Raw genomic sequence first — 26,994 nt, 5'->3', positions numbered from 1 at the left:
CATCATTAGCTCATTAACATTAATGGGATAGATTTATTATGCAACACGATTGCACAGCTGGTTCTCTCAGAGCTTCATCTCCTCTTTAGAACTCCCTGGCAAATCAGAGATAAGTTCCTGACCACTTATTTCTGCAGGACCTCCAGGTTTGAGCTGACTGTCAAAATAGACCATTTACATTTGTATATTTGATGCGCATGCTCAGGATTATCACTATAGTGTAAATGGTTTTGATATTCTTCTGCAGTGGAATAATCAGTAACAGTGTACATTGCATACAAAATACAAAGAAGTAAGTCAGTGAACTAAAAACTCTCTTTTTTGGAAAGAAAAGAAAATGATTTTGGAGTTTTTTTTTTTTTTTTTTTTTAACTGGAGAAAATTTCTAAAGCAATGAGATAGATATCCCAAAGATATTCACATGGCTGCAATTATGAGGTGTTGAGGAGACCAATTGCACTAGGTTGCCATGGAAACACCAGTGGCACATGCAAGAGTGTGCAATTTTACGGTCTTCTTTTTTTCGTGTGTGTGTGTGTGTTTGAAGCTATTTTTAACAAGCATTATATAAGCACTCTAAGTCACAAGCAGCATGTATCTCCCCTTTATCTATTGTCTCTGTTCTTCAGGTTTGTCTGACCTACGACTAACACTACTGGTTTACTTAAGCAATTAACTCATGGAAAGCATTGAGAATAATAACAAATGTGATTGAAAGAATATTACATTTCCAAATCTTTGGCTGATGCAACTAAAGTTGCATGTGTAACATGGCTTTTTATCAGGAAACAGTGCCATTTAAGCCTGAAAATATCAAGAATTTTTATTTTTATTAAACTCATTATATTCTTGCTAATGCCCAGTTATGGTGGAAACCATAATGACTGTAATGACTGCAGGAGATTTAGAGAAACAAACATTATTTAAATGTGACCTATTATGCCCTTTTTTACAAGTCTCAGGTGTCCGCAGAATGTGTCTGTGAAGTTTCAGCTCAAAATACCCTTATGGATTTTTTTTATTATACCATATTTTAACTGCCTACTTTTTGGGTGGGAGAAAAAATGCGCTGATTTGGTGTGTGTACCTTTAAATGCAAATGAGCTTGTGCTCCCCACCCCCAAGCTCGTGATTCTAATACACTGAGGCATAAATAATACAGGAGAAGCTCACACAGCAAATATAACTCTCAAAATGGATCATTACAAACCGTTCGTGATGCAGCATATCAGAATCATGTAGGTATGGCATGTATTTTGTGGATATTTGCTAACATTTGATTCTTAATGAGTTTGATAGCGTGCTGCACGGCTAATTGTTTGCGAAAAATGGCGGCGCCATGGGTGGGAACATACAGAATGCATCCATCAAACATACGATGGCCGAATCACAATTGGTGTAAACCAAGGTTTTAAATATACACAGAAAACAAGGGAAATAATGAACAACAGGTGAACGTAATTCGCGAACAGAACTCAGTCTAATAAGAACAGGGAACACAATGGAAATGAAACCACAACACAACTATACCTTGACATAGACATTGCGGGGTGTCCACAAACCACAGAAGGACAAATACTGAGATGAGCTTCTTTTTGACTTTTCATTGACTTCCAACGTATGGACAAAAAACAAACAAAATCTTCTTCTATGTTCCAAACGATGTCATTCAGGTTTGAAACAACATGATGGTGACAAAATTCCCATCTTTAAAAGGCAAAAGTGTAACAACATTATAGCAGTGAACAGAAATTAACAAAATTAACATTTTTAGAGAACAAAAACTTCAGTGAAAACATTACAATTTAATTTAATTAAAAGTAAAACTTAATTCAGTATTTTAATGCAATTAAAATTTAATGGTGATGAACGTTGGCAAACATTGGCAAAAATGACAATGAAAAACTTGTACAATGTAATTTCTTGTTGAAAAAATCTGTAAAACATGAGAACACAAATAGGATACAAGTAGCACTATTTCCTAATGTGCTTAAAATAATTTTTCCTGTCTTAAGTCATGTTTCATCCCCAAGCTTAACTACAGTAGCCATATGTTCTTTTACGACCACTCCTGATCTAGTCAGTCATGGCACACATTAAATTAAATTTCATATTGCTGTCAGATAACTGCTACAATCATCCTCGTCATGTAGAGAAACCATTTTACCTCTCTTTAATGTTCTATTATGAACGGAGCAGCAGCTGTTGTAGTAGGTAGCAGTGTGGAGCAGATGGTTATGCATATTCAGACAAGTTCTGTTCACTGTAAAAATGAATTAGCATCTCTAATGTGAGTGTGTGACAGGAGGGTCAGAAGGCCCATTGATGTCAGGAATGACCCTCCTGGTGTGCTCTTCTATTAGCATGACTTTCCAAGGACTTTTCAGTCAAAATCCCTAAAAATCCCAAGCAATTAATTGCTATTTTTGAACATTTTGAACATTTGGAAGCAGTGACAGTAATGTAAACCAATGTATGACCAACATCTGTAAATGTTTTTGGACATACCATGGTAATATGGTAAACTTTCAGTACTATGGTATATATCAAAGTATCATATTAAACTATAAAAAGTTCTATGCAAATAAATGAATTATTTATTCATTAAAATATTAACATCTGGTACCATCACTAATAAAATAATAAAATGTAGCTTCTCAGGCACACACTCAACACTCTTTTTTTGCATACCACAGATGTCCACAGATCATAAGTTGCAGTCCATCTCTTTAGCATGAGATGATGCATTATTCATGCATGTGGGGGAGTTTGAGTTGTTTAATGTCTCTGGAAGAAGATAAATCGGCAGAGAACAAAATGAATCAGCAGTGACTTCACTGCACACAGAATCCACTTCAGAAGACATGGATATAATTAGAACATTACATGTTCACATATTGAAAGGGCAGTAGTGGTCGAACAATATATCGCTAAGGCCAATATATCGGCCGACATTTAACATTTTGTAATTATCTGCATCATCTGATAAGTTTCTCTTTGGTTGATGTATCGGAAGCGGGACTTTTATTTTGACTAATAATTTAGATAAATAATTTAGATCGCCCCGCCTTAGGGTGACCACCTGAAATTGGGAGCTTTGTCCTGCGTCACGCAAGACTTAAATAGTGTCCCGCATTTCATTTATGTCTGTGTTATAATTTTTTCATCCCTGAAATTACAGTACCACATTATAAAATATAATAAAAAAATGTGACTGGCATTTAAAAATCTATTTGTGCAGCTGTCATATTCTAGCTGTGAAAATAATTAACAAACGCAGTCATAGAGAGAGATTTTCCCATTGATTTCACCTGAGTGGACAGTGCAAAGGAATAGCTAAGTGCGGGCCTCATCAAAGTCGGTAAACACAACTACACCAGTAGGAATTTCATCTCACATACTGGATAAGAACCATAAGAGCTGCTCAAAGCTGCCCGAACTGATGATTTAAAGCCATGTAATCATCCATCATGATGTTAAATATTTCCAACGAATATGCGCCGATCCCGTGGATCCTCGAGCGCCACCCACGGAAATAGTCGAGCACCTACGGAAAAACACAAGATATTCTCCATTTGTTTTTAACCAATAAAAAAAATGTAGGGTGAATTGCCCTAATGTGGGACATTTTTTGCATTTCAGACTTCTGTGACATATTGCAATTTGTAGCCAAAACATTAAATTCACACACAATACCATTTTTAAAAACCCAGGATGTCTCCTAATCAAATCAAAAGAGAAAATGGAGATAACACATTCATAAAAGAAATTATAGACATATTAGTGCTCTTAGTGCAAGTCGTCTAAAAAAATCTGGTGCTTCCTAATGTGGGACAGTTGTGTCCCTAATGTGGGACACTGAAAATTCTATGATAAAAGGCCAAAATCTGATGATGATAATAAGAATAATGATAATAATGATGATAATAATGATAATAATAATGATAATAATGATAATAATAATAATCATAATAATAAAAGGCCTATGAAAAGGCCAAAGTCTATGATAAAAGGCCAAAATCATTTGATTCATGCAGAATAGTAAAAATCTTCTTAAGTTAGTAATTCTCTTCTTGGTTATGGATGGACTGATAGATAATTGAACATCGTCAGAAAAATAATACAATATAATAGTTTTGATGCATTTATTGTAAAGACATTAGGCAACTATTTTCATAGGCTGTTACGTCATATATAGAAACGAGTTAAATGCACAGTCAGAATTCTTCACTGTTCTCTTCAACAGGCATAGCCTAGGCTTATTTGAAGGCAAAATATAAAATCTTGCAACCTGCAAAAAATAAATTTAAAAAAGCCTTGAACAAACTTTAGGCTGGATTTAACATTGAGTCAAAATTCATAAAAGTGCTGTGAACTGCATAAATGTTTATTTGGCCTAATGTTTTCTATTTCACTAAACAACAAACACACACAATCATTCTATTATTGCATAGCAACACTAAAACACTGTAAATAACCATTTTTGTCCCACAAACCATGCCCCACCACACATTTTTGACTGACTAAAGTACTGTCCCACATTAGGCAATAATACTGTCCCACTTTTTGAAACCACATTTTCTAAAGTGGGACACTAGGAAATTTGATAAAAATATGAAATATATAGTTTACACACAATGTTATAGTATTTTTTGATGGACATACATTTCATAAGCACATTAGGCCAAAAGATATCATGATTTTTTTGTTTAAAATTAATTTATACTCCTTAATGTCAAGTTTGTCAAAACTCTATGTCATTGACCTTTGGGTGGCTTTCATACAAGGTCCTTCCTTTTTGATGATTGTTATAGTCTCATATATGACTGGACATTTGAGAGGCTATGTGATTTTGATCACATGGCACCACAGCTTCAGATAACCTATAGTTTCACTGACATTCATGTATTTATGCGGGACCTACAAACACTAAACCTTAGGTGTCCCACATTAGGCAGTGTCCCACTTTAGGGCAATTCACCCTATTAAGACTTTCAGACACGACTTTCTTCTCACGTTAATAGTTCATTTAATGCGGGTTCTATGGCATTATTATAATGAAAAATGTCTAGAGCACATTATTGTAACACAGCACATCAAATGTGCGAGCAATCTCTCCGCTCACAGGTGGATTCTGGAGGCATGCACGCTCTCGCTTAGATATTACATGTGCATTGTCCTCCTGCATGTGCAGCCATTAATCTAGAATTGTCTTCTCTCCAGGATTTAATGTTGCCAGAAGCGCAACATTATAATGTGGGCACCCACTGCCAGAAACATTAATCGGCGCATATGCCAAGTTTGCCAACAAATATAAATCAATATTTACATGGCATAGTAGTTGTAAATGTATCTGTCTCACATGTGTCCCGCATTGTCCCGCAAAATCACATCTACTGTCCTGCAACAGATCAATAGCCAGGTGGTCACCCTACCCTTCCTTGGTCTCAACCTCTCATAGTCTTAGTCTTGTCTTGGTCTCAACATACACCAGTCTTGGTCTTGACTTGGTCTCGGTTAAGGTGGTCTTGATGACTACTATGAATACTTATTATTAGTAACAGAAAGGCAAATACTATAATACTTTCTCATCTACCGTCAGAATTCAGCAAATACACATTTTTATCATTTAAACAAGTGTTTGAATATCTAATAAACTTTTTTAATTTCAAAATCCTTGCAGACTTAGTTGAATCCAGCTGTGAGATCGTCTGAAGTGTGCATTTGTAGACAGCATAAAAAACGTGTACTCTGTGCTTGACAGTTGGTCTGTGCAATTTTTTTTCCAATTTCCATTCAGTTTTTTATAAAATAAATGTTTATAAAAATTGAATCTAATCATTGAATATTCAAAACGAGAAATGCATTTGGAAATGGCTGTAATTAATCTCTTCGTCTTACAGTAACAGTCTCACCTCATGTCATATGATGTGAGTGTGAAGATGGCTTGTCATGGATGGCCATCTGATTTCATCTGACATGATTCTGTCACAATGAGGTGTCAAAACACCAAATACATCAACTACACCTCTCTGGTGCCAAAGGCTTTGTTGCTAAAGCAATAAAAATATTCTCTGTCTGAAGTATTTCAAGTGGTCTCAGAAGTCTAAATCTGTATCAATAAGAGTAATACAATGCCCTCTCAATATGTTTAGTGTTCAAAAACAACACTTAAAATGTATGCGTGATTAATAAGCACAACATAAAAGAAATTCAAAGTAACATACTAGGAAGTTGCAGTTGCTGAAGCGAATACCGACAAAATCTCCTTTTCTCCCCCTACAGGCTGCTTTGAGTGTTGCATCAAGTGTCTGGGCGGTGTCCCCTATGCGTCTTTGGTGGCCACCATCTTGTGCTTTTCGGGTGTGGCTCTGTTCTGCGGCTGTGGGCATGTGGCACTTACGGGCACTGTGACCATGGTGGAAAACCACTTTTCTCGCATCACCTCCGACCATGCTACCCTCGTTGATGTGTAAGTGTGTTTGTATAAATAGCCATGAAAATGCAATACCTAATGATAACTCCCCAATAATAGCTGTGTTCATATATTTAGATTGTTACTGTCAGGTGCTTGAGCAGTTATAATTGTTACATTAAGGGCATATTTAGAGAGATGAAAGAAAGCAATTCTTGATATTATTTAATGGACCTGAGCTAACATGACCTATCAATGAACAGTTGAATTTCCAATCTTTAAAGGGTTAGTTCACCCAAAAATAAAAATTCTGTCATTAATTGCTCACCCTCAAACCTGTAAGATCTTCAGAACATAAATTAAGATATTTTTAATGAAATCTGAGAGCTTTCTGACCCTCCATAGACAGCAATTTAATTTCCACTGTCAAGTCCCAGAAAGGTACTAAAGAAATTGTTAAAAATTGTCCCAGATAAACGAAGGTCTTACGGGTTTGGAACGTTGTTAGTTCATGTTAGATAACCTGTTAACTGTCAGTGACACTTGGGGCCCTATTTTAACGATCTAAACGCAAAGTGTAAAGCGCACGGCGCAGGTGCACTCAGGGCGTGTCCAAATCCACTTTTGCTATTTTAACGACGGAAAAACGGTCCGTGCGCCGGGGCACATTTTTGAAAAGGGTTGTCCCTATTCTCTTAATGAGTAATGGGCGTAACGTTCAATAAACCAATCAGAGTGTCCTCTCCCATTCCCTTTAAGAGCGAGATGCGCTCGCGCCATGGCGGATTGATATTTACATGGCGTACACGCGATGAGTCAGTTAATATATATGTGTGTGTATTGGCACGATTGTTCAATTAATTAGCCAATTTCGTTCATCATTATAAGTAGTAATAGGCTGAACTGAAAATAGGTAGCCTAATTCTAATACACGCAATGACTATTCATCATTACATTTTTATATTTATGCAGCCTACACAATAATATTCTTTTACACTGTAATCCTTTTGTTTTTAATATTTGGCATGTTTGTGTGATGCGCATCCCTGTGTGTAATAAGCAAAGTCAACGCGCACGTGGACGCGCCCAGAGGCGCAGTTTCTACCAACACGTTCTAACAAAAAAAATAATGCGCCATTGACTTTAGACTTTAGACCAGGTTTGAGTTGGTCTATGGCGCAGTCTATTTTCAGCTCCTTAAAATAGCAATGCGTCTGAACACACCTCTTTTTTAGACCAGCACGCCCATGGGCGCACTAACTGGCGCAAATGCATTTACTAATTTAAGGACGTGGCGCTGAACGGGAAAACGCGAACGGCGCCGGACGCAAACTAGCAAACACACTTGTGCTGCGCCTTGCGTCGCATTGCGCCGGGTGTATTATAGGGCCCCTGGTGTGCATTTTATTGCCTTTTTCCCTATAACATATTTTAGTAGTCATCATAAATTAGATATCATTTGAAAGCTTAAACACTCCAAATTCATCCTGTGAAACCCGTTTTGAAATTGGGCATTGCTTTACCATGGAAATGGTATTTTAAATCTGTTTAGTAGACTCCATTTTTGTGGTATCAACTTGGTATCAATTTGGAACATAACATGGTTAGACATAATATGGAGTCCAAATTATATTGTAAAATATATATTTTGCATAAAATAAAAATGTTTAGTTCAGTACATTTGCTTTACAGTAAATTTATATAGCTTTTTTACACTTTTGAATTTTTGCTTTAACTTCTACAAGGATCTGCTGAATGTCTAATTTAAAAAGAGATCAAACTTTAGGACTGTATCCCAAAGCATTCATGAATTACAAGCATTTACGTTCAGATCTAAAAGAGTGATGACAGTTAACAGGTTAATGCATTAACAAACCCTAACTAGCACAACTTTATTGTAAAGTGTTACAGTTTATAATTATCTACCTGTTTGAATTCATGTCTATGACTGCATGTCCATATGTATGAAAATAATGACATGCTCAAGAGTGAGTATGTGGTGAGTAATGACCTCTAGAGTGCCAACAAATAACTGGCTGTACTTTCTGTTCCATCATGTCATCTTGAGCTTTACTGGGAGCAAATGGCCTTTGATTTCCTGTGTACATATTCAGTGTCAGTGGCCCTGTGCTGTATACACTGTACCACTGATAAAATCTGCCAAGAGTACATCTGCAGCTCCCACACCAAAATCCAATTAATCACAGCCAAAATTGTTTACAGAGCAGCAACTCTGGAAATTGTGATCTTAAATAAACCATGACTTTTATGTTTTGGTATTATTTTATTTAAACTGATCTGTTGTCATGCATACAAGTTAGAACTAAGGAATTGAAATTGAATAATCTCTATTACTCCATATAAATATAAATATTTGATAATGTTTAGGGATTGTTGCCCACCATAGATCTCTCACATTAGCACATTCACTATAGATAAATGTTTCCTTTGTTATACAGGGTTCAGATTTTGCAGTACATCATCTATGGAATTGCCTGCTTCTTCTTCCTGTATGGCATCATCCTGCTGGCTGAGGGCTTCTACACCACCAGTGCTGTCAAAGAGATGCACAGCGAGTTCAAGACGACTGTGTGTGGACGCTGCATCAGTGCCATGGTAATGCCAGCACGCACATACAAGCATGGACATACAACAAACCTAGGCACATTGGAAAAACATGCTTCTACCTACATTTTTGCAAAACTCTACAGACATACATACAATTGAGTTTCAGATTCCAGCGTTCCTTGGACAATACTATGTTTTGACTTCAAAACACTTTTGCCATAGTGCATGATTTGTAAACTAATACATTTTGATATTTGCATAATTTAAAGGGTTAGTTTACCAAAAATGAAAATTATGTCATTTATTACTCACCCTCATGTCGTTCCACACCCGTAAGACCTTCGTTCATCTTCGGAACACAAATTAAGATATTTTTGATAAAAATCCGATGGCTCAGTAAGACCTGCATTGCCAGCAATAACACTCCCTTTTTCAATGCCCAGAAAGCTACTAAAGACATATTTACAACAGTTTACGTGACTACAGTGGTTCAACCTTAATATTATAAAGCAACAAGAATACTTTTTTCTGCACCAAAAATAGCGAAATAGCAACTTTATTCAACAATATCTCGTGATGGGCGATTTCAAAACACTTCATGAAGCTTCGAAGCTTTACGAATCTTTTGTTTTGAATCAGTGGTTCGGAGAGCGTGTATCAAACTGCCAAAGTCACGTGAACTATTGAAGTTTCAAAACACTTAGGACGTAACAAAGCCTCGTTTACTGAAATCATGTGATTTTGGCGCTCTGAACCACTGATTCGAAACAAAAGATTTGTAAAGCTTCGATGCTTCATGAAGCAGTGTTTTGAAATCGCCCATCACTAGATATTGTGGAATAAAGTCGCTATTTCGTTATTTTTGGAGCACAAAAAGTATTCTCGTCGCTTTATAATAAGGTTAAACCACTGTAGTCACGTGAACTGTTTTAAATATGTTTTTAGTAGTTTTTGAAAAAGGGAGTGTTACTGGCAATGCAGGCATCACTGAGCCATCACATTTTATCAAAAATATCTTAATTTGTATTCCGAAGATTAACAAAGGTCTTATGGGTGTGGAACGACATGAGGGTGAGTAATTAATGACATAATTTTCATTTTTGGGTGAACTAACACTTTAACCAGCCCCACATAGCTTAGTGTAGAACACCATAGAGCATTAACCTTTTAGTGCCACTCACCAGACATTAAATTTCCAAACTGCTGTGATATACAACAACCAATGAATTACAATGCTGCCAGATTCACGTCATCTGTTTCAGATAAAACTGAATGCACTTTTAGCGCCACTCACCAGCCATTTCACTTTGTAAAATTGAATCATTTCACTTTGTGTAATGTGTCATGAAATGTGCAAGAAGCAACATAATATAATTTTGTGGAAATGTCGCCACAGGCATGATTTTCCAATGAGCGTGGGTTGGCAAATACGCTTTACATAAACATATACAGTACGAGCTCATTCAAATGCATTTACTCCCCTCCATAAACATTCAAATCTTGTGAACAGATCCGATGTGATCAGTGCTATGTACCCAAATTCCTATAATTGCAGCAGATGTCCAGTAAGATCCATCTTTAAAACCTTAGGCCCTGTATGAATGTGTCTTTGTATGTATGTCTTCGCTTGTGATGTTTTTTAAGCTGAGAATCATGTGTATGTTCACATGAGTGATTGTGATAATTTAGTGGCAGCACATCCAAGGTGATTCAGCTGTAAATAGGTCATCGTTCTGGTCACATTCATACTGTATACCCTGCAGGATTTAAACAGGATCAAAACTATGAGATTGTTCTGGTATATATGGATATTGAGTGGATATTTAGCACGAGGGGCTAACTGCAAAAACCTGAACAAGACTTCTCTCTTTTCTTTTCTTTTTTTTAAGTTTGTGTTTCTCACCTACATTCTGGGATTGGGATGGCTAGGGATCTTTGGCTTCTCTGCGGTGCCTGTTTTCCTCTTTTATAACATGTGGACCACGTGTGGTGCCATGAAGTCTCCTATTGCCAATCTCACCTCTGTGGACAACATCTGTGTCGATGTGCGGCAGTATGGTAATAACCTTGACCCGTGAATCATTAGATAATACCTGGTTATACTGATTTGCAAAATCAGCATCGATTTACAATGTAAGAAGTGAGTGATTGTAATAGAATGTAGCGGTTAGAGATAAATTTGTCAGTGCTAACTAGTGTACACTTCCTTTTACAAGTACAATCAGTCATTTCCATCCCTGGCATTTAATGAAACCCTTCCAGTGGGAAAATTATATAATCCTTCATTCATTTAATAATCTGTAAGTATTCAAGTGTATTGCTTTGGTATTCCTTATAACATTTTAGATGAATGTATGTAATCACTTTCAGGAATAATCCCATGGAACGCTACCCCTGGGAAAGCCTGTGGATCCACGCTAAGTGACATCTGCAATACTAGTGAGGTAAAGATTTACCTAATTTGTCCCTAAAGATCACCACATATGCACTGTAAGGACGTTTTTTAACCCTGTAAAGCATGACATGAAATATTAGTCAGAAAAATCAATAAAAAAGGGGACAGTTTAGAAAAAAAAAGGCTAACATTCTTAAGGAATGTTGGCTTGTTTCAGTCTTGACAGGCAGTGTAAAACATATTAATTTTCACCTTTAAAAAAGACAATTACTCTTTTTAAGAAAAGAGTATGACAGGTTAATTTTAAATGAGTAAAATTACATTTTGTGCAGCAAGGTAGTCTTGTGTTAGTTTCATAGTAATGTTAGTAATGAATTTCATAACATTTCATTGCAGTTCTATCTGTCCTACCATCTATACATTGTTGCCTGTGCTGGAGCTGGTGCCACTGTGATTGCGCTGGTAAGATTTCATTTCATTTTTTTCATAAGTAACTTGTTTATATCTAGAATAATTGCTGAAAATGGTCTAAAATTGTTTAGTAAAGAATTGCTCTGACGTGTAGAGAGTTTAGGATCTTTAGGCACAGATTGACCTGCTGTACTTGCTTTTATGGGGAAGTTTGGTCTCACACACTGGTTTGTCTCTCTTCCATTCAGCTCATCTATGTGATGGCCACAACGTATAACTTTGCTGTGTTGAAGTTTAAGAGCTACGACTACAGTCACACCACTAAATTTTGAGCTTTTTATACAAGGGCAACTGCAAAGTCTGTGAAAGTTGCTCTCAGAGATAGAGAGAAAAAGAGATAGAGTGCAAAAGAGGTCAGGAAAAAGGTAAGATAGACAGAGAGAATTGTTAATTGTTAAAATAATTGGAGAATTGTTAGTTCTGATAGCATTGGATTTATTGTATAGACAACGTAGTGCCAATTATCGTTATAGTCTAATGTTAAATAATGCTTACCTTTGTGTTTCTGTACTAGTTTGACAAGGTGTGATCTCTTGACAAACAAGGACAATACATTTCACTAACTTAATGTTTTCCATACATTTCCATACCTGTGTTAATCTAGGACCAAATTCATATAGCACCTATCAAGTACAGCACCTATGACCAGTCCAGAATAATGTAGCTTATTTACAGTTTATGAGAAAATGACATTTAAATAGGCAGAGTGAGAATGTAACTCTTCTGTCCGTCCAACAACACCTAATGGACAGGATTAAAACTAGAAAAAAACATAGTATTTGATAATTATGTTTCTCCTTTGGATTATATTCACCCTGAGGCACCAGTAGTCCAGAATTCAGTCAGATAGAAAGGGCAAGGTACGTACAGTAGATGAGAAGAGCATAGTTATTGCTTTTATGAAAGATATGAATGTTGTGTTAATGCTCAAAAGATGAAACTTTTAATTGTGCTACATGTACCTGTGAAGGGTGTGACTGTAACTCCTCATGTGATGTTTTGCATTCATGGAAATGACTAAAAAATGCCATTGTCTTTCAGAGCCTTTGTTGTTAGATTCATCCAGCTACTACTTAATTTAGTATTCTGTTTATTATTGAATTCAAACACCATATAGTTTCTGTGCCTTTTATATTATTCTCAAACCAGTATAGTTCCTGTTTTCAGAAATAATCAGAAATAAACAATCTTTGTTGAGAAGTTCATTTCTCTTTATTTGATAGATCTGATATCTTTGGATATCAGTAGTTCTTTCTTTTGCTTGACACCAGAGTGTTGATGTGCAGAACACATATTAGGTAGCTTTACTGACTGCAGAATTGATTGTGGGTTTTATTCTTTTTTCTGGTGCATAACAGAAAATATGATGCATATTTTAAAAAGACATAATAAACATTAAGGTCTTTCGAAGTTGTCTATATTTATAGTAAGTAAACTAAATTAATTATGAACTAATATTTTTAGTTCTATTTTAAGTGAAAATTCTACTTTCATATTATATTATAGCTAATGTAGCTTTTTCTATGGTGAAATTATGATGTAAAATGCAACATTTTGTTTAAAGAAAACATTGATTTACTGAGTGTGGTATTGTCTTTATAATAAATCAAACTTTGTATGAATGTTTATGGGAAAATAAATATTTTGGATTAATACATAGAGCTGCATGTTTAATTGTTAAAAGATCACGATCTTGATTCAAACACCCACATGATCATATTCTTAAATGACAACAATTCAGCTGTCTATTAAACCTTTGAAAAGTACAATCACAGCAAAATATTCAAATCTGCTTTGGTGCTGCCGTTGACCCAGACAGAGCAGTTGTCATGTATAAGTATAAAACAATTTACTACACAGTATCATTATTTCTCTGACTGTTACAATAATTCAAATTATCACAGAAGTACTGGGATAAACGTTTATAGTTCGGATATAAACTTCGATAGTGATCAAAATAGAGTAAATCACCTTTTGAAAGTAACCTGAAGCATCAAATAAAGATTATAGCAATTAAACATCAGTAAATTTCATTACACCAGTAGGTGGCGACATATGACTGTCTTTTTGAGTGAGTCATTGAATCATTTATTCAAAACTATTTAATTAATTAAATAATTTAATTTACAAATTAATTATTTTTATGCAGCAATTAACATTTTGTCAGAAACTCTAGTAAATTGTGCTATTTTTTTTTTTTTTTTTTTGCCTATTCAGAATTGTGGGAGAATCATGATTTCTCTTTTAAACAAACAAACAAACAAATGTGATTCTTAATTTATCCAGAATCATGCAGCTCTAATATTGTATCAAAATATAATTTGAGAAAAACTACTCAATTTGGCTGTATCTTTAAAGGTGAAGTGGCTGTAATAAAGTGCACGATAAAGGAATATACAACAAAATCAGTCTTGAATAATAATCCAACAAGAACACGCAGGAGATTTCAGGAGTAATAGTATAACAACCGCATAAAGATGTAAAAGAGACTGAACAATGAACTGAATGAACCGAAGGCTTACATACACAGACTGAATAAGCAACGGAAAACAGAACAGGTGCGTAAATTAAGAGCTATGGGAACTAATAAGCACAGGGAACTCAGGCAAACCAAAACAGGGAAAACAGAACCAAAACACAATGAAACAAAACAGACAGAGAACTACACGTTACAGTAACAAAATTATTTAAAAAAAAAAAAAATTAAGTTGGTCCAAAGTATTTTTTTTCCCAGTGTATTCTGATTGACTAATATTGATTTATGTGTGGTGCAGCTATAATAATTCACTGAGATTTAGTTACTTAAACAGTTCTTAGAGCAACTAATTAATACTGTCTTAACTCTTATAGCTTGCTTTGGCTAACTAACCCACTCATGACTAATCCTTCCCTACACCTGTTTCTTCTTCTGTCTTTCTCCCTTTCCCTCTCCCTCTCCCTCTATCTCTCTGTCTATTTTGTTTGTCTCCTTCCCATCTCTACTGTTCACAGATCCACTACCTGATGATCCTGGCAGCAAACTGGGCCTACCTAAAGGGAGCATGTCAGCAGACTCATGCCTACCAGGACATCAAGACCAGGGATGATCAAGAATTGCAGGATGTGCAGTCGCGCTCCAAGGAGGGTCTAAACTCGTACTCATAAACAGTTCTCTCTGCTCTGTTCTACCCCACCTCTACCTAACCTGCTCTCTAGAAAACACCCCCACACACACACATACACAAACACACACAGCCGCTGCAATTACCTGCCACCTTCAGATGACACTGCGCAAACTAACACTGCTAAGCAGTGCGCTATCCTGACTATACATCATAACAGTGCTATAAGTTGGTTATAATCATGATGAAACACGTTCAGGCAAGTTATTTACCATCTGTAACAAATGATGAGTGTAATCATCCCTGATACAATTAATAGTGATATGATGTGTTTTGCTCATTCACTTCATGGTATAAAAGACCACTGGTATAAAAGTGTATGTATACTAGTATTGTACTGTCATTTTTGCAAGTATTTTTGAATTGGTAGAAAGTGTATGTACAAGTGTAGAGTCATGGTTATAACTGGGTTATGTTTGGTTTTATGATGCATCGTCTTGGTGAAGCGCTGCTTACATGATAGACTGTCTGCACTAACTCCTCACAAACATTTTGCAGGAACTTCCTTTTTGGTGTTTTATACATATATAAATATATATAAATGTGTGAAAGTGAATGAATGTTGTTGTTGTTTTTTTAATTATGAGTGCCAGGTTGTGTATTGAAAATGTCTGTTTATTTAGAATCGTTCTCTGGGCTCTATCTATCTTAGATATCTGAATTCACCTCTTTTTCCAACTCTTTTTTCTTTTTTTCCCTTTTTTTTGAGGGGTGGGGGAATAATACAGGTTCTTGACAAATTGCACTAATATTGTAATAGAAAGCAGGTATATTAACACAAACACACACAGGTAAAAATATTTATCTTCAAAGGACGTTTTCTCAAATCTGTCAGTCTTGAGTATTATCTAGTGCTCAACCCTCAAAATTATATCCAGAAAACAGTAGCTGACTGATATATATATCTGTGAGGCAGAACAATTTAGATGTTTTTGTTTTATGAAAAAAAAAAAAAAAAAAAAAAAAAGACAAAATGATTTCCAAATAATGTCTAACAGAAACTGCCCTCATCAGCCATACAGGTTTTCCTTCAGTTTTGTTGCTAAATCTAGGTATTTTTCAGTCTTCTAGAATTTGTTATTATGGCAAGATCAATGTTTACCATGAGATTTATGAAATGATTGTGACTCCTCTGTGTGAGTTATTGCTATGTGGGTGTGGAACTCTGAAAATGGTTTGAATTTACAGTCAAATAATGCAGCCTTGTTTTTGCAGTGTATCTTTTTCCTAACTGGTTTCTCTCTCTTTCTATTACTACTTTTACAATATGACTCTCTTTTTAATGATCTGTCTTTTAACTAAAATAATTATTCTCTGTAATGTCTCTGTAAATATAAGCATGTTAGTATTGTCCACATATACAATTGTTTTACTACCAATAATATTCCATTTCTTGCTGTATGTTAAATTCTGTTAAAGCCAGCTTACAGGAATGTGTCCATTAATCTATTTACCCTGTTTTTGAAAAAGAAAATGTGTGCCTGGGTGTTCTATTGTTCCCTCATTATTGCATGAAGGAAAGATATTTCATTTTGTTTTGCAGTACTTTAAGTGATGTGTAGTCCATTGTTCTAATGAACTACAATTGACAGTGTCCCCCCTCCCCCCAAAACAATCCACTGTATGTTGATGGAAATTGTAGTCTTAGATGTTTCATAGTCCATTTTATTTGATGTCAGATGTTTTATGAATCCTGTATAGTGATTTTTGTAACCTTCTCTAGTAAAATATTTTCTATGATCTATATGAAATGTTTTGTGTTTATTTATGTTTTTAAAGCAACTGCAAAATATAGAGTATCATCTTCATATCTTTGCCATAGGCCTACTGCCAACCCACCTTATTTTTCAGGTAAGAGCGGGCGCGGCCATTTTTAAATTGAATGTGTCTGGCTTCCGGTGTCATTAGCTTCCAGTTATTTTTAGCTGTACAATACAGCTCGTTATGCTGCTTGATGATGCAAACAGGTATTTATTACCATATTATTTTCATATAGGCTATTGTTTTAATTATAAAGACGTTGGTTTGTAGCGCAAACAGTTTTACGGTTAACTGCACTTTGATATTAATTTTCCTATAGCGGCTACTAAAAATAAGAAAACACAGAAAACACCTAGGTGTAGGTAACTACCATCATTTCTATTTTAAGTCCTGCAGCTTGTGCATAAAAATGTGCATTTTTGTCGTAATTGCGCCACCTGGCGAGGGAAAAAGAATACTGCGCCCCTATTTTTGTTATTAAAAATATCTCAACATTGCTCAACATTTCATTGCAAAATTACAAATAATAGTAGTAATAAAATAAAATACAAATCTTGGTAAAATAATTAAAAACATAATGAAAACGATCATCTATAATCAAATACTTTTAATTCAGTAACAGTTCATTGCAGGATCATAATGAGAATCATTTTGTGACAGAAATTATGCACAGATATCTGATCCATGTAAAAGGAAATTCACACCTTAATGGCTTGGAATGGTATAAGTTAAGCATTCAGTTTTTACATTCTGGCATATTCAATAATAAATTGTTAGCCCATTCAAACTAAAATGATAATTAATACAAAATATATTTACAAATATGCTGCAAAATCACACTTCATGACTCAAGACATTCCAAAATGTCTTATGATGCAAGATTGTTAAATAAGACAAACAAACAAACAAACCTGTGCTAAAGGCACTTAAAGTAACGGCACATGTACATTACATATACACTTGAAAAAATGAGACAAAAACACATAATTAGATGTTCTAGTGTTCATGAGTGTAATAGCTGATGTTTATTTCTCAACTGTAAACAGCATTAGAATATTAGTCAGCTGGAGGATCTTACTGATCCCTGTTTGGTTTACCAACATTGATAATTTAGACAACCTAAATCATACAGGAAAGTAATCCAGTGCTTTGAAAGGATGACAAAGGTATGTGGACCAAAGAGATTATTTTAAAGTTTAAACAAGGCATGTAATTCTAATAGTCTCTTCATTTATGTTCATTGTTCAGAGATAGACAAGTGTTTGAGATTTATATAGCTCTGCGATGACAGAAATGCTGTACCAAAGTAAGCATACTGCACACAAGATGTAATTTCTGGCATCTGCCATATAGAATTGATGAGTGTGCATTTATTTGCTAGTACATAAGAAGTGTTTCAGACAGCTGTGTTCATTTCATTAAAAAGCATCAACAGCACGAGCCGTTAGAACGCGGCTTTCTGCGTATGTCAACAGTGTCTGTGGGCAGCAGATGTTCTGTGCGATCTTCAGATGCGAGCACACGCCTAACTGCTTCCTCAAAAGCAGCTGAGACATTAGTGGCATCCTTCGCGCTTGTTTCAAAGTATGGATATCCACCATTCTCTTGACACCACCTTTGAGCATCTTCCATTGACACCTGACGCTCCGTCACATCTACTTTATTTCCTAGAACAACAAAAGGAAATTTCTCTGGGTCCCTGACATCTGCGTAGTATGCAAACTCTTTCGTCCAGTTGTTGAGGTTCAGGAAACTTTGATTATCATCCACGCTAAATGTGAGCAGACAGCAGTCAGAGCCACGGTAAAAGGGCGTACGGAGACTTCTGAACCTCTCCTGGCCTGCTGTGTCCCAGATCTGTAGGGTAACCGTGTGACCGTCCACCTCCAGCTCTTTGTTAAGAAACTCTACACCGATTGTGTGGAATAGATGTGAATCAAACTTGTTGGAGACGTAGCGGTTCATGAGGGATGACTTTCCCACGCCACCATCCCCCAGCAGAATCACCTTCAGCAAAGACGATTTGGTGGTCATGATCATGAACTTTCATAGACCTGAAATGAAAACCAGAATTAGCAAGCTTATATATATGATATAGATATATATATATATATATATATATATATATATATATATATATATATATATATATATATATATTTAAATATATATTTAAATATAGAAGATATAAGAAAATCTGAAGTTGACAGTCTTAAGTTTTTGTTAAAAGTGGTAGTAGGCCAGTAAAAATTCAGTATAAATAGATTTATTTTTTATTTATTTATTTTTTTTGGTGAGAGGTGAGGTGTGTAGAAGCTGGTCCTGGAAAACGCCCCATTTTCAGAGCAGCCTGGCCTAAATTATTTATTTATTTATTAATTAATTAATTAATTAATAGTATCTTTACTATGAAGTTCTGATGAACCCTTTGACCCAAAACACTGTTCGTCACAAAAAAAATAGTTCTTTTTGTAGCCTACAGTCCTGTGACAGGAGTATCATCGGAGCCCCGGAAGCGCCGATCATGTGAGACATATCTTCACGGATAGTCCTCACTTCATAACTTAGTATATGGAAAATAAATGAAAGAAACCTTTTTTTAAAAAAAAATCAAAATCATAATGCAAGGTAGCCTATAAGTTTAATAAGTTTGACTTATTACATTGCTCTAACCATATGCTTTTCATTACGGAATCACATGAGTCTGAAAACGAATAAGTCTGAACATTTTGAAGAACTGTAGCAAATAAAAGTTTTACAGTGTAAAGCTAAACGAAACGCAAGCCTGGGCTACTCGTGACGTATTTTAATAGCAAACATTTAACAACCCGACAACGCTGTTCGTGCATTTACAACATAAAACATTTAGAATACGACGTAGGTTCAAGAAGTCAAGCCCATTTTTACTCGAAGTTAATCAATAGCAAGCTGAAGGACTGTTACAAGCGACTGTTTTCTCGTCATAAAGCAAATAGTCAAAGGAAACGTAATATTGTGGCAAGACATCGCTTTAGTAGGCTATAAAAGAAAATGTGGTGGCATTCCATTCAATCGCATGATAAAACCGACAGACTCTCTTAACAGCACCATCGTTGCTTTAAAGGTCCTCTCAAATTCTACACTTGGTATTTCGTACATTTAAAACATGCGTTAGAACAGACGCTTAGTTAGCTTAGGAATAATACATACCGTTGAGAATTTAGCAATGAGTGTCGAAGTGCTGTGTTAGCAGCGCCATTCCTAAAGTACAACCAGCATCCTCCACTATAAGGAGCGTCTCCAAGACATGGCGCCCTAGGCTGGCCAAACAAGCTACTTCTGTACTGAAGCTCATATGACCGAGTGCTCATTTATACGTAGGCCTAACATGAAATCAATTAATAAAACAACACGGAAATGAACTGGTTTAGTTTCATAACTGAGGGCAGCCTGATTATACAGTAACAAAAATGCTTTCAGTGTAAACTAAATATTCTCTTTGAAGTGCCTTTTCCTCAGTAATATTTGGTTGGCATACTGTAGGACATTAATTATTAACCTTCGTTGATTAACGACAGCATTATCAACGAGTCACTAACCAAATACTGTCCCTGCTAGTTCTACAGCACACATTCTCTGATGTCACTTGATCACAAACACACAGCTTAGAGATTTGTTAGAACTTTGCAAGAGGACATAATGCAATCTTAAAGATTACAATCAATGTTTGCCTCATCATGGAATGTTGCCATGAACAGCTTTACACATACCTTGATAACAGTTTACCCTATTGGCTAAATGTCTAACTTGTCTGAAGCACTAAACCAAATAGAAAGTTCAAGATGAGGTTAAATCTGTAATTAATACTTAAAACATATCAAGAGTCAATTCCTGTTGCTCAATAGCTGTCAAAGGGCAGCCCTGTCTCAACAGGCTAACATATAGCCTATATAAAATATAATTTCCATATGAATCTTTCCACATTCAAGACATGTCTGTTTCATTACAAATGTGTATGCCTTAAATCAGAAAACAAAGCTTAGATTAACAATATTTTTAAGAGAGATATCTGTTGCTTTATTTATTTATTTATTGGACTGAAACATTCAGCCTAGCCTTTGGACCCTATCTTGGGCAGATTACCAGGTCACATGCTCTTTGCATGTGGCACATTTTCTGTCACATGTTTGTTAAGCTTAGACATAAGAACATATTTAGTTCATGCTGCATGGGTTGTGCTTCTCCTTTTTTTGGTGATCTGAAACTAGAATTACTGTTTCTCATGCATTAATTTAGTTTAAGAATGTGGTCAAAGTCGTTAATAGAGTAGCAAAAACCAAACTCCTGACCTCTGAAAGAGACAGAGGAAAAAAAAAACTTACTTTTTCTAAATATTACTCTAGAATGTATTCAAAACCTTCACTTTCAAAAAAAAAAAAAAAAAATTATGCAGTGGTTCATCAATTCATGTTTATTAATTAAATTTATATAGGAAAGAGGTTGAATATATTTTACAAAAGGATCATTCCGTGTCAAATCAACCAAAATTCAGAAACTTACCCAGCTCAAATTTCTGATTTTGTTAAAATTTTTTCTAAAGAAAGGCAAACATAAATAGTGTGATGATGAAAGCCAAAATATTAAATGTCATGGATGCTTACTATACTTACTGAATAATGTATAAGATGGCAGTATCATTATTTTATTTTTACACAGAGATTGGTAGGTTTATTTGTAAATCTGTTGACTTTAGCAATCTTTGTTGCATTATATGGCAACGGTGACAGTTCAAAAATTGGAAAAAGCATTTTTTGTGGGTTTTTTTGCCTGAAGTTTGCATGCCTGTAACTCAAGTATTAAAGATCTCTTAATATCTTTTTATATTTTAGTTTTTAACAAACTTTTCTTTTAGTATCTGTATTTTCAAAGCCCATGTTTCAATTCCAGATATATTTGGATCTTAATATGGCTATAAGTGTGAATTGCTAAATTGTACACATTTTCATACAGCTTTTTTCTTTCTTTCAAATAGGAACAGCTGAAGAAATAATGTTACTAGAAACTAAACTTTTTCTATCAAAACAATTGCATAGAACCTTATTTTTCCAAAGTTTGCGTGCCTGTAACTCAAAAGGTATTAAAGATTTCTCAGTGTGATTTTAGATTCTGGTTATTAACAAACTTCTTTTGAAATCTTAAATTTCAAGGCCCCATATCATTCAGTTCCATAGATATGTGGATCTCAATGCAGGTCTATTTTGAAATTGTTAAATTTAGATGTTACCACATTGACATCCCACTATCTCTGGGATTGAACCATACTGGACCTGGAAAAATGAAGATTCCTAAAGAAATGTTCTTCAACACAATCAGTGTGCAAAGTGACCCACATTTGGTTTTTGACCCCTGAAAATGTGTACAATTTACCAATTTACTCAATGGAGCCCCATTGAAATCCCCATATCTCTGAAAATGAACCATATTGGGCCTTAAAATTAATTACGATACCATAAAAAAAGTTTTCAAAACCAGGATCTAAAAGGATATTAAGAGAACTTTAATTCTTCTTGAGTTAGGCATGCAAACTTTGGGCAAAAAACAAAAAGTGCTTTTTTTTTTTTTTAACTGTCACCATTGGCATATAATACAACAAAGATTGCTAAAGTCAACAGATTTTACTAACAGACGTATCGATCTCTGTGAAAAAATAAAAAAACTATACTGCCATATTTCTAACATCCTGTAATCTAGCTCCAAATATCAAGTGAAAATTGACATTTTGACCACCCTCTACAAAATATTGTATTTAGTAAATTTACACTCATGACATTTAATATTTTGGCTTTCTTCTTCATTTATGTTCTTCTTTCACCAGAAAAAAAAGAAAGAAAGATCAAAATAAAAAATTTTAGACAATGACCTCTGGTTGATTTGAAAGGGAATGCAATATATTTGAGAAAAAAGAAACTCATAGATAAATAAAGTCTGCATAACATATGATATGTAAAGCCTGGGTCAAAATGGACATGCACACAAAAGATGTAATTTTTTTAATGGTTAATATCTCCTAAAAAATCTTTTCAAAATGGACATGAATGCATTATGAGGGTTCATTGCACCAAACTGAAAGCCACAAGAAAGTTAATATTACTGGAAAATCTTTACTAGATTTAACTGTGCACAGAAAGGTCAAATAGTACAGAACAATACTGATATTCATCATATTAGTTATCAATACATTGCTCAAAGGCAAACCCAGCTGCTGTGGTACCACTGCTCTCCACAATTAGCACAGGTCATAAAAGTCATCAAATCATCATCTGCACTGCCACTCCGTACCCACGAGGGCAAGAACAGCATCCCTCGTGATATCTGTGTCACCCTGCAGTCCAAACTGCCACAGCGCCTGCAGCAAACTTTATTGGTGGGTGTCCCTTCCACTGCCTCTGGTAACTGATGCTCACTGATGCCCAAAGTGGTGTAACCTTCCCTGAGCTGTCGAAGTTCTGCCCCTGCCATTTCCTCTGCAGACATCCGGGCAAATGCCTCTGGAGTCAGCTGTCCTGACATAAGGCCTTGGCGTAGATGAGGGTTTTTTGGGTTCTTTAGGTTGGCCACCTTGCTCCTGATGCAGGACTTGTACTTAAGCTGGTTTCTTCCATAAAGAGCATGAACATGTGCTTCAATGTCCTGAGCAAGGGCTTTGTGTTTGTTCATATGATCTGAGTCTTTTTGCTGATTTGGGGTAAGAGCCTGGAGAATCAGCAAGATACATTTGGATCTCAATGCCATGGAGTCAGAGGAAGTGCTGGGCTGATTAATGTTTTGAGGAACTGATGTTCTAAAATCTTCCTCTCTATCAGATCTATGTGACGTTGTGGCTGGAGTGAAGCGTTGTTCCTCATGTTGTAGCTGAACAGATTCTGCAGCGTCGTTCGCTGGACAAGGCTTTTCAGAAGACAACTTATCTGAGCCCACACTACTGTCTTCACATTTGTCCTGTTTTACATCCTTTGTTATATCATGTTGCTCTGTGTTGCATGTAAATTCTTGATTCGCATTCCCTTTTTCATTTAAGTGCTGAGATCCAATGGTTACAGAGGGAATTTCCAAAGACACCTCAACATTAGGCAGGTTATGTGTCTCTAGTTCCTTGTCTTCCCATGTGTCTTTGTTATTCATTTTCAACATAGGTGACAACTTGTACAACTTCTTCCATTTTGAGAGCAAGCTCTTTGCTATTGTTTTAGCACTCACAACTGGACAGACCTTAAGTAGTTTATAAAGAACCTTCACAATCTCTGTAGTCTGAATCTGCTCTAATGTGACAGAAATGTTATTCAGATCTGTCAGTAATGGTACAATATCTTCATAGCTGCCATCACTGTGCAACTTTTCTATTTGTATAGCATAATGAATTATCTCTTTAGTATTCATGGCCTCTTATACATTAAACTGACAAGAAAGCAAGAAAGGTATTTAATCTAGTGCAAAACAATGTTGGCTTCAACAACGTTTAGCTGGCTTCAACAACGTTTAGCCTACATGCTACATTCGTTTATAAGAATAAACTGCTGCAAAATATGAATAAAATAATCGGTTTTTAAATCGCAGACTAACGCATCGCCTTCACCTTCAAACAAACACGTATATGCTTGGTGAAAAAAATCAGCAGTAAGAGCCTTTTAAAAGGGAGAATTCGCAGATCTTCCGCCATGTCAAATAATCCAATAACATTTTACACATACATAGCAAAACCGTCCTATAGAGGGCGTAGTTGCTCAACTTTTAAATTTTTTCCATAAAACACATTTAGTGGACACTTTTCCACAGTTATCAACATCGTATATGTAAGTTTTTAAAATATATTTTCATTTGTTAAATATGCATACATAACACTATACCTGTGCCTACCTCTCCTGTTCTCTCCACTATACAGTTAAAACAAGAAATTGAAACAAATATGTTTGGATTATCGGTTTCTGATAAATGGCCCTTATAGAGATAGTAAATCAATGAATGCACATATTTCTTGCAGTTCTCCAATGATAATCTGGGCTTTGATGCTGTTTGGACTGCAAATTCATTCTAATTTCCGGGAGTTGCATAATGCCTGAGACTGAGAGCATTTTATTAACCCCTTAACTGCCACCCCCCTTTTTTGAGCATAGACGTGAAAATGCACTATCCAAAATTAAATGGTTGTAATTCATGAATGCTTTGGACTACAGACCTAAGGTTGGTCTTTTTTTATAGAAGACACTCAGCAGATTATTGCTGGAGTCAAAACATGTAAAATTTGAAACTGTAAAATAGATATAGAAGTTTAAATTTACTGTAAAGCAAATATGCCGTACTAAACATTTTATATTTTATACAAAATTGGCATTTTAGTTGTGTTCCAAATTCGAAGTTTATACCACAAAAAAAGTTCCTATGAGATTTTGTTTAGGTGCTATACTGAAAAAAAAAAAAAAAAACACAGGGTGTCATCCACATTCCATTGATTTTTTTTTTTTTTGATGTTCTCCTGTAACAAATTAATACATTTCTGTCACAGTATTACTTCTATCACACAATAGTCCCCAAATACAAACCTTTCCAACGATATGCGTTTTGTCTAGATTATAAAAAGTTTTGATTAAAAAATAGTTAAAATAAATTTTGTAATATGAAACATGACACCGCCCATAGGGAGAGAAGTCCACTAAAAGGTTTTAAAGTGCTGTTTCCATGGTAATGGAATTTTAAAAACAGTTTTCAATGAATTTTGAGTGTTTAAGCTTTCAAATGATACCTAATTTATGTTGATTACTAAAATAGGCCTATGATATGAAAAAAGGCAGCAAAAATAAATAAATAAAGAGAGTGCCAAGCATCCCATTAGCGGGACGGTGACAGTTACTCTCATTCACTGCATGGTCAAACACTGGTATTTGTGTCTCATATGAATATGTTATCTGATTTAGTCTGGTCATTTTCTAGTCAAAGCTTATCATTAGTTGGGTGTTCCAAAAAACAATCTCACCACCTTAAGCTTCTATGATCAAGATGTAATGACCGGCTTAGATCTGATGTAACAGCTACACAGGATTTTACCTAGCAGGGTAATTTTCACCCATTTTATTCAAATAGATTAACTAACAAGATTTTAACTTGTGGCTCTGTCTGAAAGAGATGTGGAAGGCACTTCACTTTATGCATTTTGTAAATATGTGTACATTTAAAGTGCATGATGCATCAAATGCATTTACCCTTATAACTCTTCTCTATGATATATCTGTTCTTTGACACCATTCACCTTATATACGATTGAGATTATTCTTTTCATAAAATGGTCACAGGCCAAAAAAAAAAAAAAAAAAAAAAAAAAAAAGGAATGAAAACTCTCACAGGAGGTTTTGTGATATCCGGAATGGCTCCGATCGGGGTGCTTACATAATAGAATAGGACAGACTTTTGGATCATAGCCACAAATTATTCCTAACAACAGGTGTAATCTGAGAGTGCAAAGCTTTAAAAAGAAGAATCTGAAGTCTTTCAAACTTGTTTTCTTTGTTACTTTCCCACCCAGTGTTCCTATCTAGAGTTTTGGGTGGGGCTGCACCAACTCCCATGTATTCCAAATCTGCCTACAGAGAGACAGAAAGAGTTTTCTTAAGTCTGGGTTCCCGTAACAAATTACAAAATGGGGTCCCACTGTTTTTGGTATTTATTTACTTACACTCAACTTTAATTTCTAGACTGAATGGAAATTTACAGAGCTGAGAGTTATTTAGTTCATTTGCCACAAGAGGGGGATCAAACCTTAGTTTTTGTCCTTGGTTCTGTGTTCAGAATCAGAAGGAAATAAAAATAAATACTGTCATTTCCTGCTTGCTCTCATGTGGTATTCCAGAGATTGGTTTATAAGTACTGATCTAGGACCAGATGTCTACAAACTAAATTCAATGCTGATAAACAAAGCTGTTTAACATTCCACTACAAAGGGTAGCATGTATTGACATGCCTGTACTTGCAGAAGTGCATACATGTACATACATACAAATTCGTACAGCTATGAAGCTGCATGACCTTTCCCCTCGAGTAACATTCTGCAGCAATGTTCAGACAAAAGAGCACAGAGTGACACACCATTTATTTCCTGTAGATTATTTTAACATTACTCTCATTTCCTCCTGGATCTAGATATCTAGGTCTTTGATGTACATTTCAGGATTATATTTAAAGAAAGTAACCACAAA

General features: G+C 35.3%; 3 protein-coding genes across 5 annotated transcripts in view; 1 reads left to right on the top strand and 2 right to left on the bottom strand.

Annotated features, from left to right (window-relative positions):
* Positions 1–16,754, top strand: part of gpm6ba (glycoprotein M6Ba) — a 54,768-nt gene extending 38,014 nt beyond the window's left edge. For 2 of the 3 annotated variants that reach the window (XM_048197061.1, XM_048197060.1), the window contains exons 2-7: positions 6,286–6,472; positions 8,875–9,031; positions 10,873–11,041; positions 11,354–11,427; positions 11,775–11,840; positions 14,841–16,754. In XM_048197061.1, coding sequence (XP_048053018.1) covers positions 6,286–6,472; positions 8,875–9,031; positions 10,873–11,041; positions 11,354–11,427; positions 11,775–11,840; positions 14,841–14,993 — 806 coding nt within the window. In that variant the 3' untranslated portion in view covers positions 14,994–16,754. Of the gene's footprint in view, positions 1–6,285; positions 6,473–8,874; positions 9,032–10,872; positions 11,042–11,353; positions 11,428–11,774; positions 11,841–12,037; positions 13,050–14,840 lie in introns of those variants that run through there. The other variant, XM_048197062.1, reaches the window with a different exon arrangement.
* A 609-nt stretch (positions 16,755–17,363) lies between these two features.
* LOC125272308 (ras-related protein Rab-9A-like) lies at positions 17,364–20,233 on the bottom strand. The gene is made up of 2 exons (XM_048197075.1): positions 19,961–20,233; positions 17,364–18,825 (listed from the first exon to the last, which is right to left on the bottom strand). The coding sequence occupies exon 2, from the start codon at positions 18,809–18,811 to the stop codon at positions 18,200–18,202; it is 612 nt and encodes a 203-aa protein (XP_048053032.1). The 5' UTR covers positions 18,812–18,825; positions 19,961–20,233; the 3' UTR covers positions 17,364–18,199.
* A 2,658-nt stretch (positions 20,234–22,891) lies between these two features.
* LOC125272294 (transcription elongation factor A N-terminal and central domain-containing protein) lies at positions 22,892–24,919 on the bottom strand. The gene has a single exon (XM_048197045.1). The coding sequence runs from the start codon at positions 24,185–24,187 to the stop codon at positions 22,994–22,996; it is 1,194 nt and encodes a 397-aa protein (XP_048053002.1). The 5' UTR covers positions 24,188–24,919; the 3' UTR covers positions 22,892–22,993.
* Positions 24,920–26,994: the final 2,075 nt, after the last annotated feature.

The sequence above is a fragment of the Megalobrama amblycephala genome, linkage group LG7, assembly GCF_018812025.1.
Source record: "Megalobrama amblycephala isolate DHTTF-2021 linkage group LG7, ASM1881202v1, whole genome shotgun sequence".
NCBI classification, from domain to species: Eukaryota; Metazoa; Chordata; class Actinopteri; order Cypriniformes; family Xenocyprididae; genus Megalobrama; species Megalobrama amblycephala.
The sequence above is the reverse complement of the archived record's forward strand: the minus strand, read 5'-3'. Positions and strand labels throughout refer to the sequence as shown.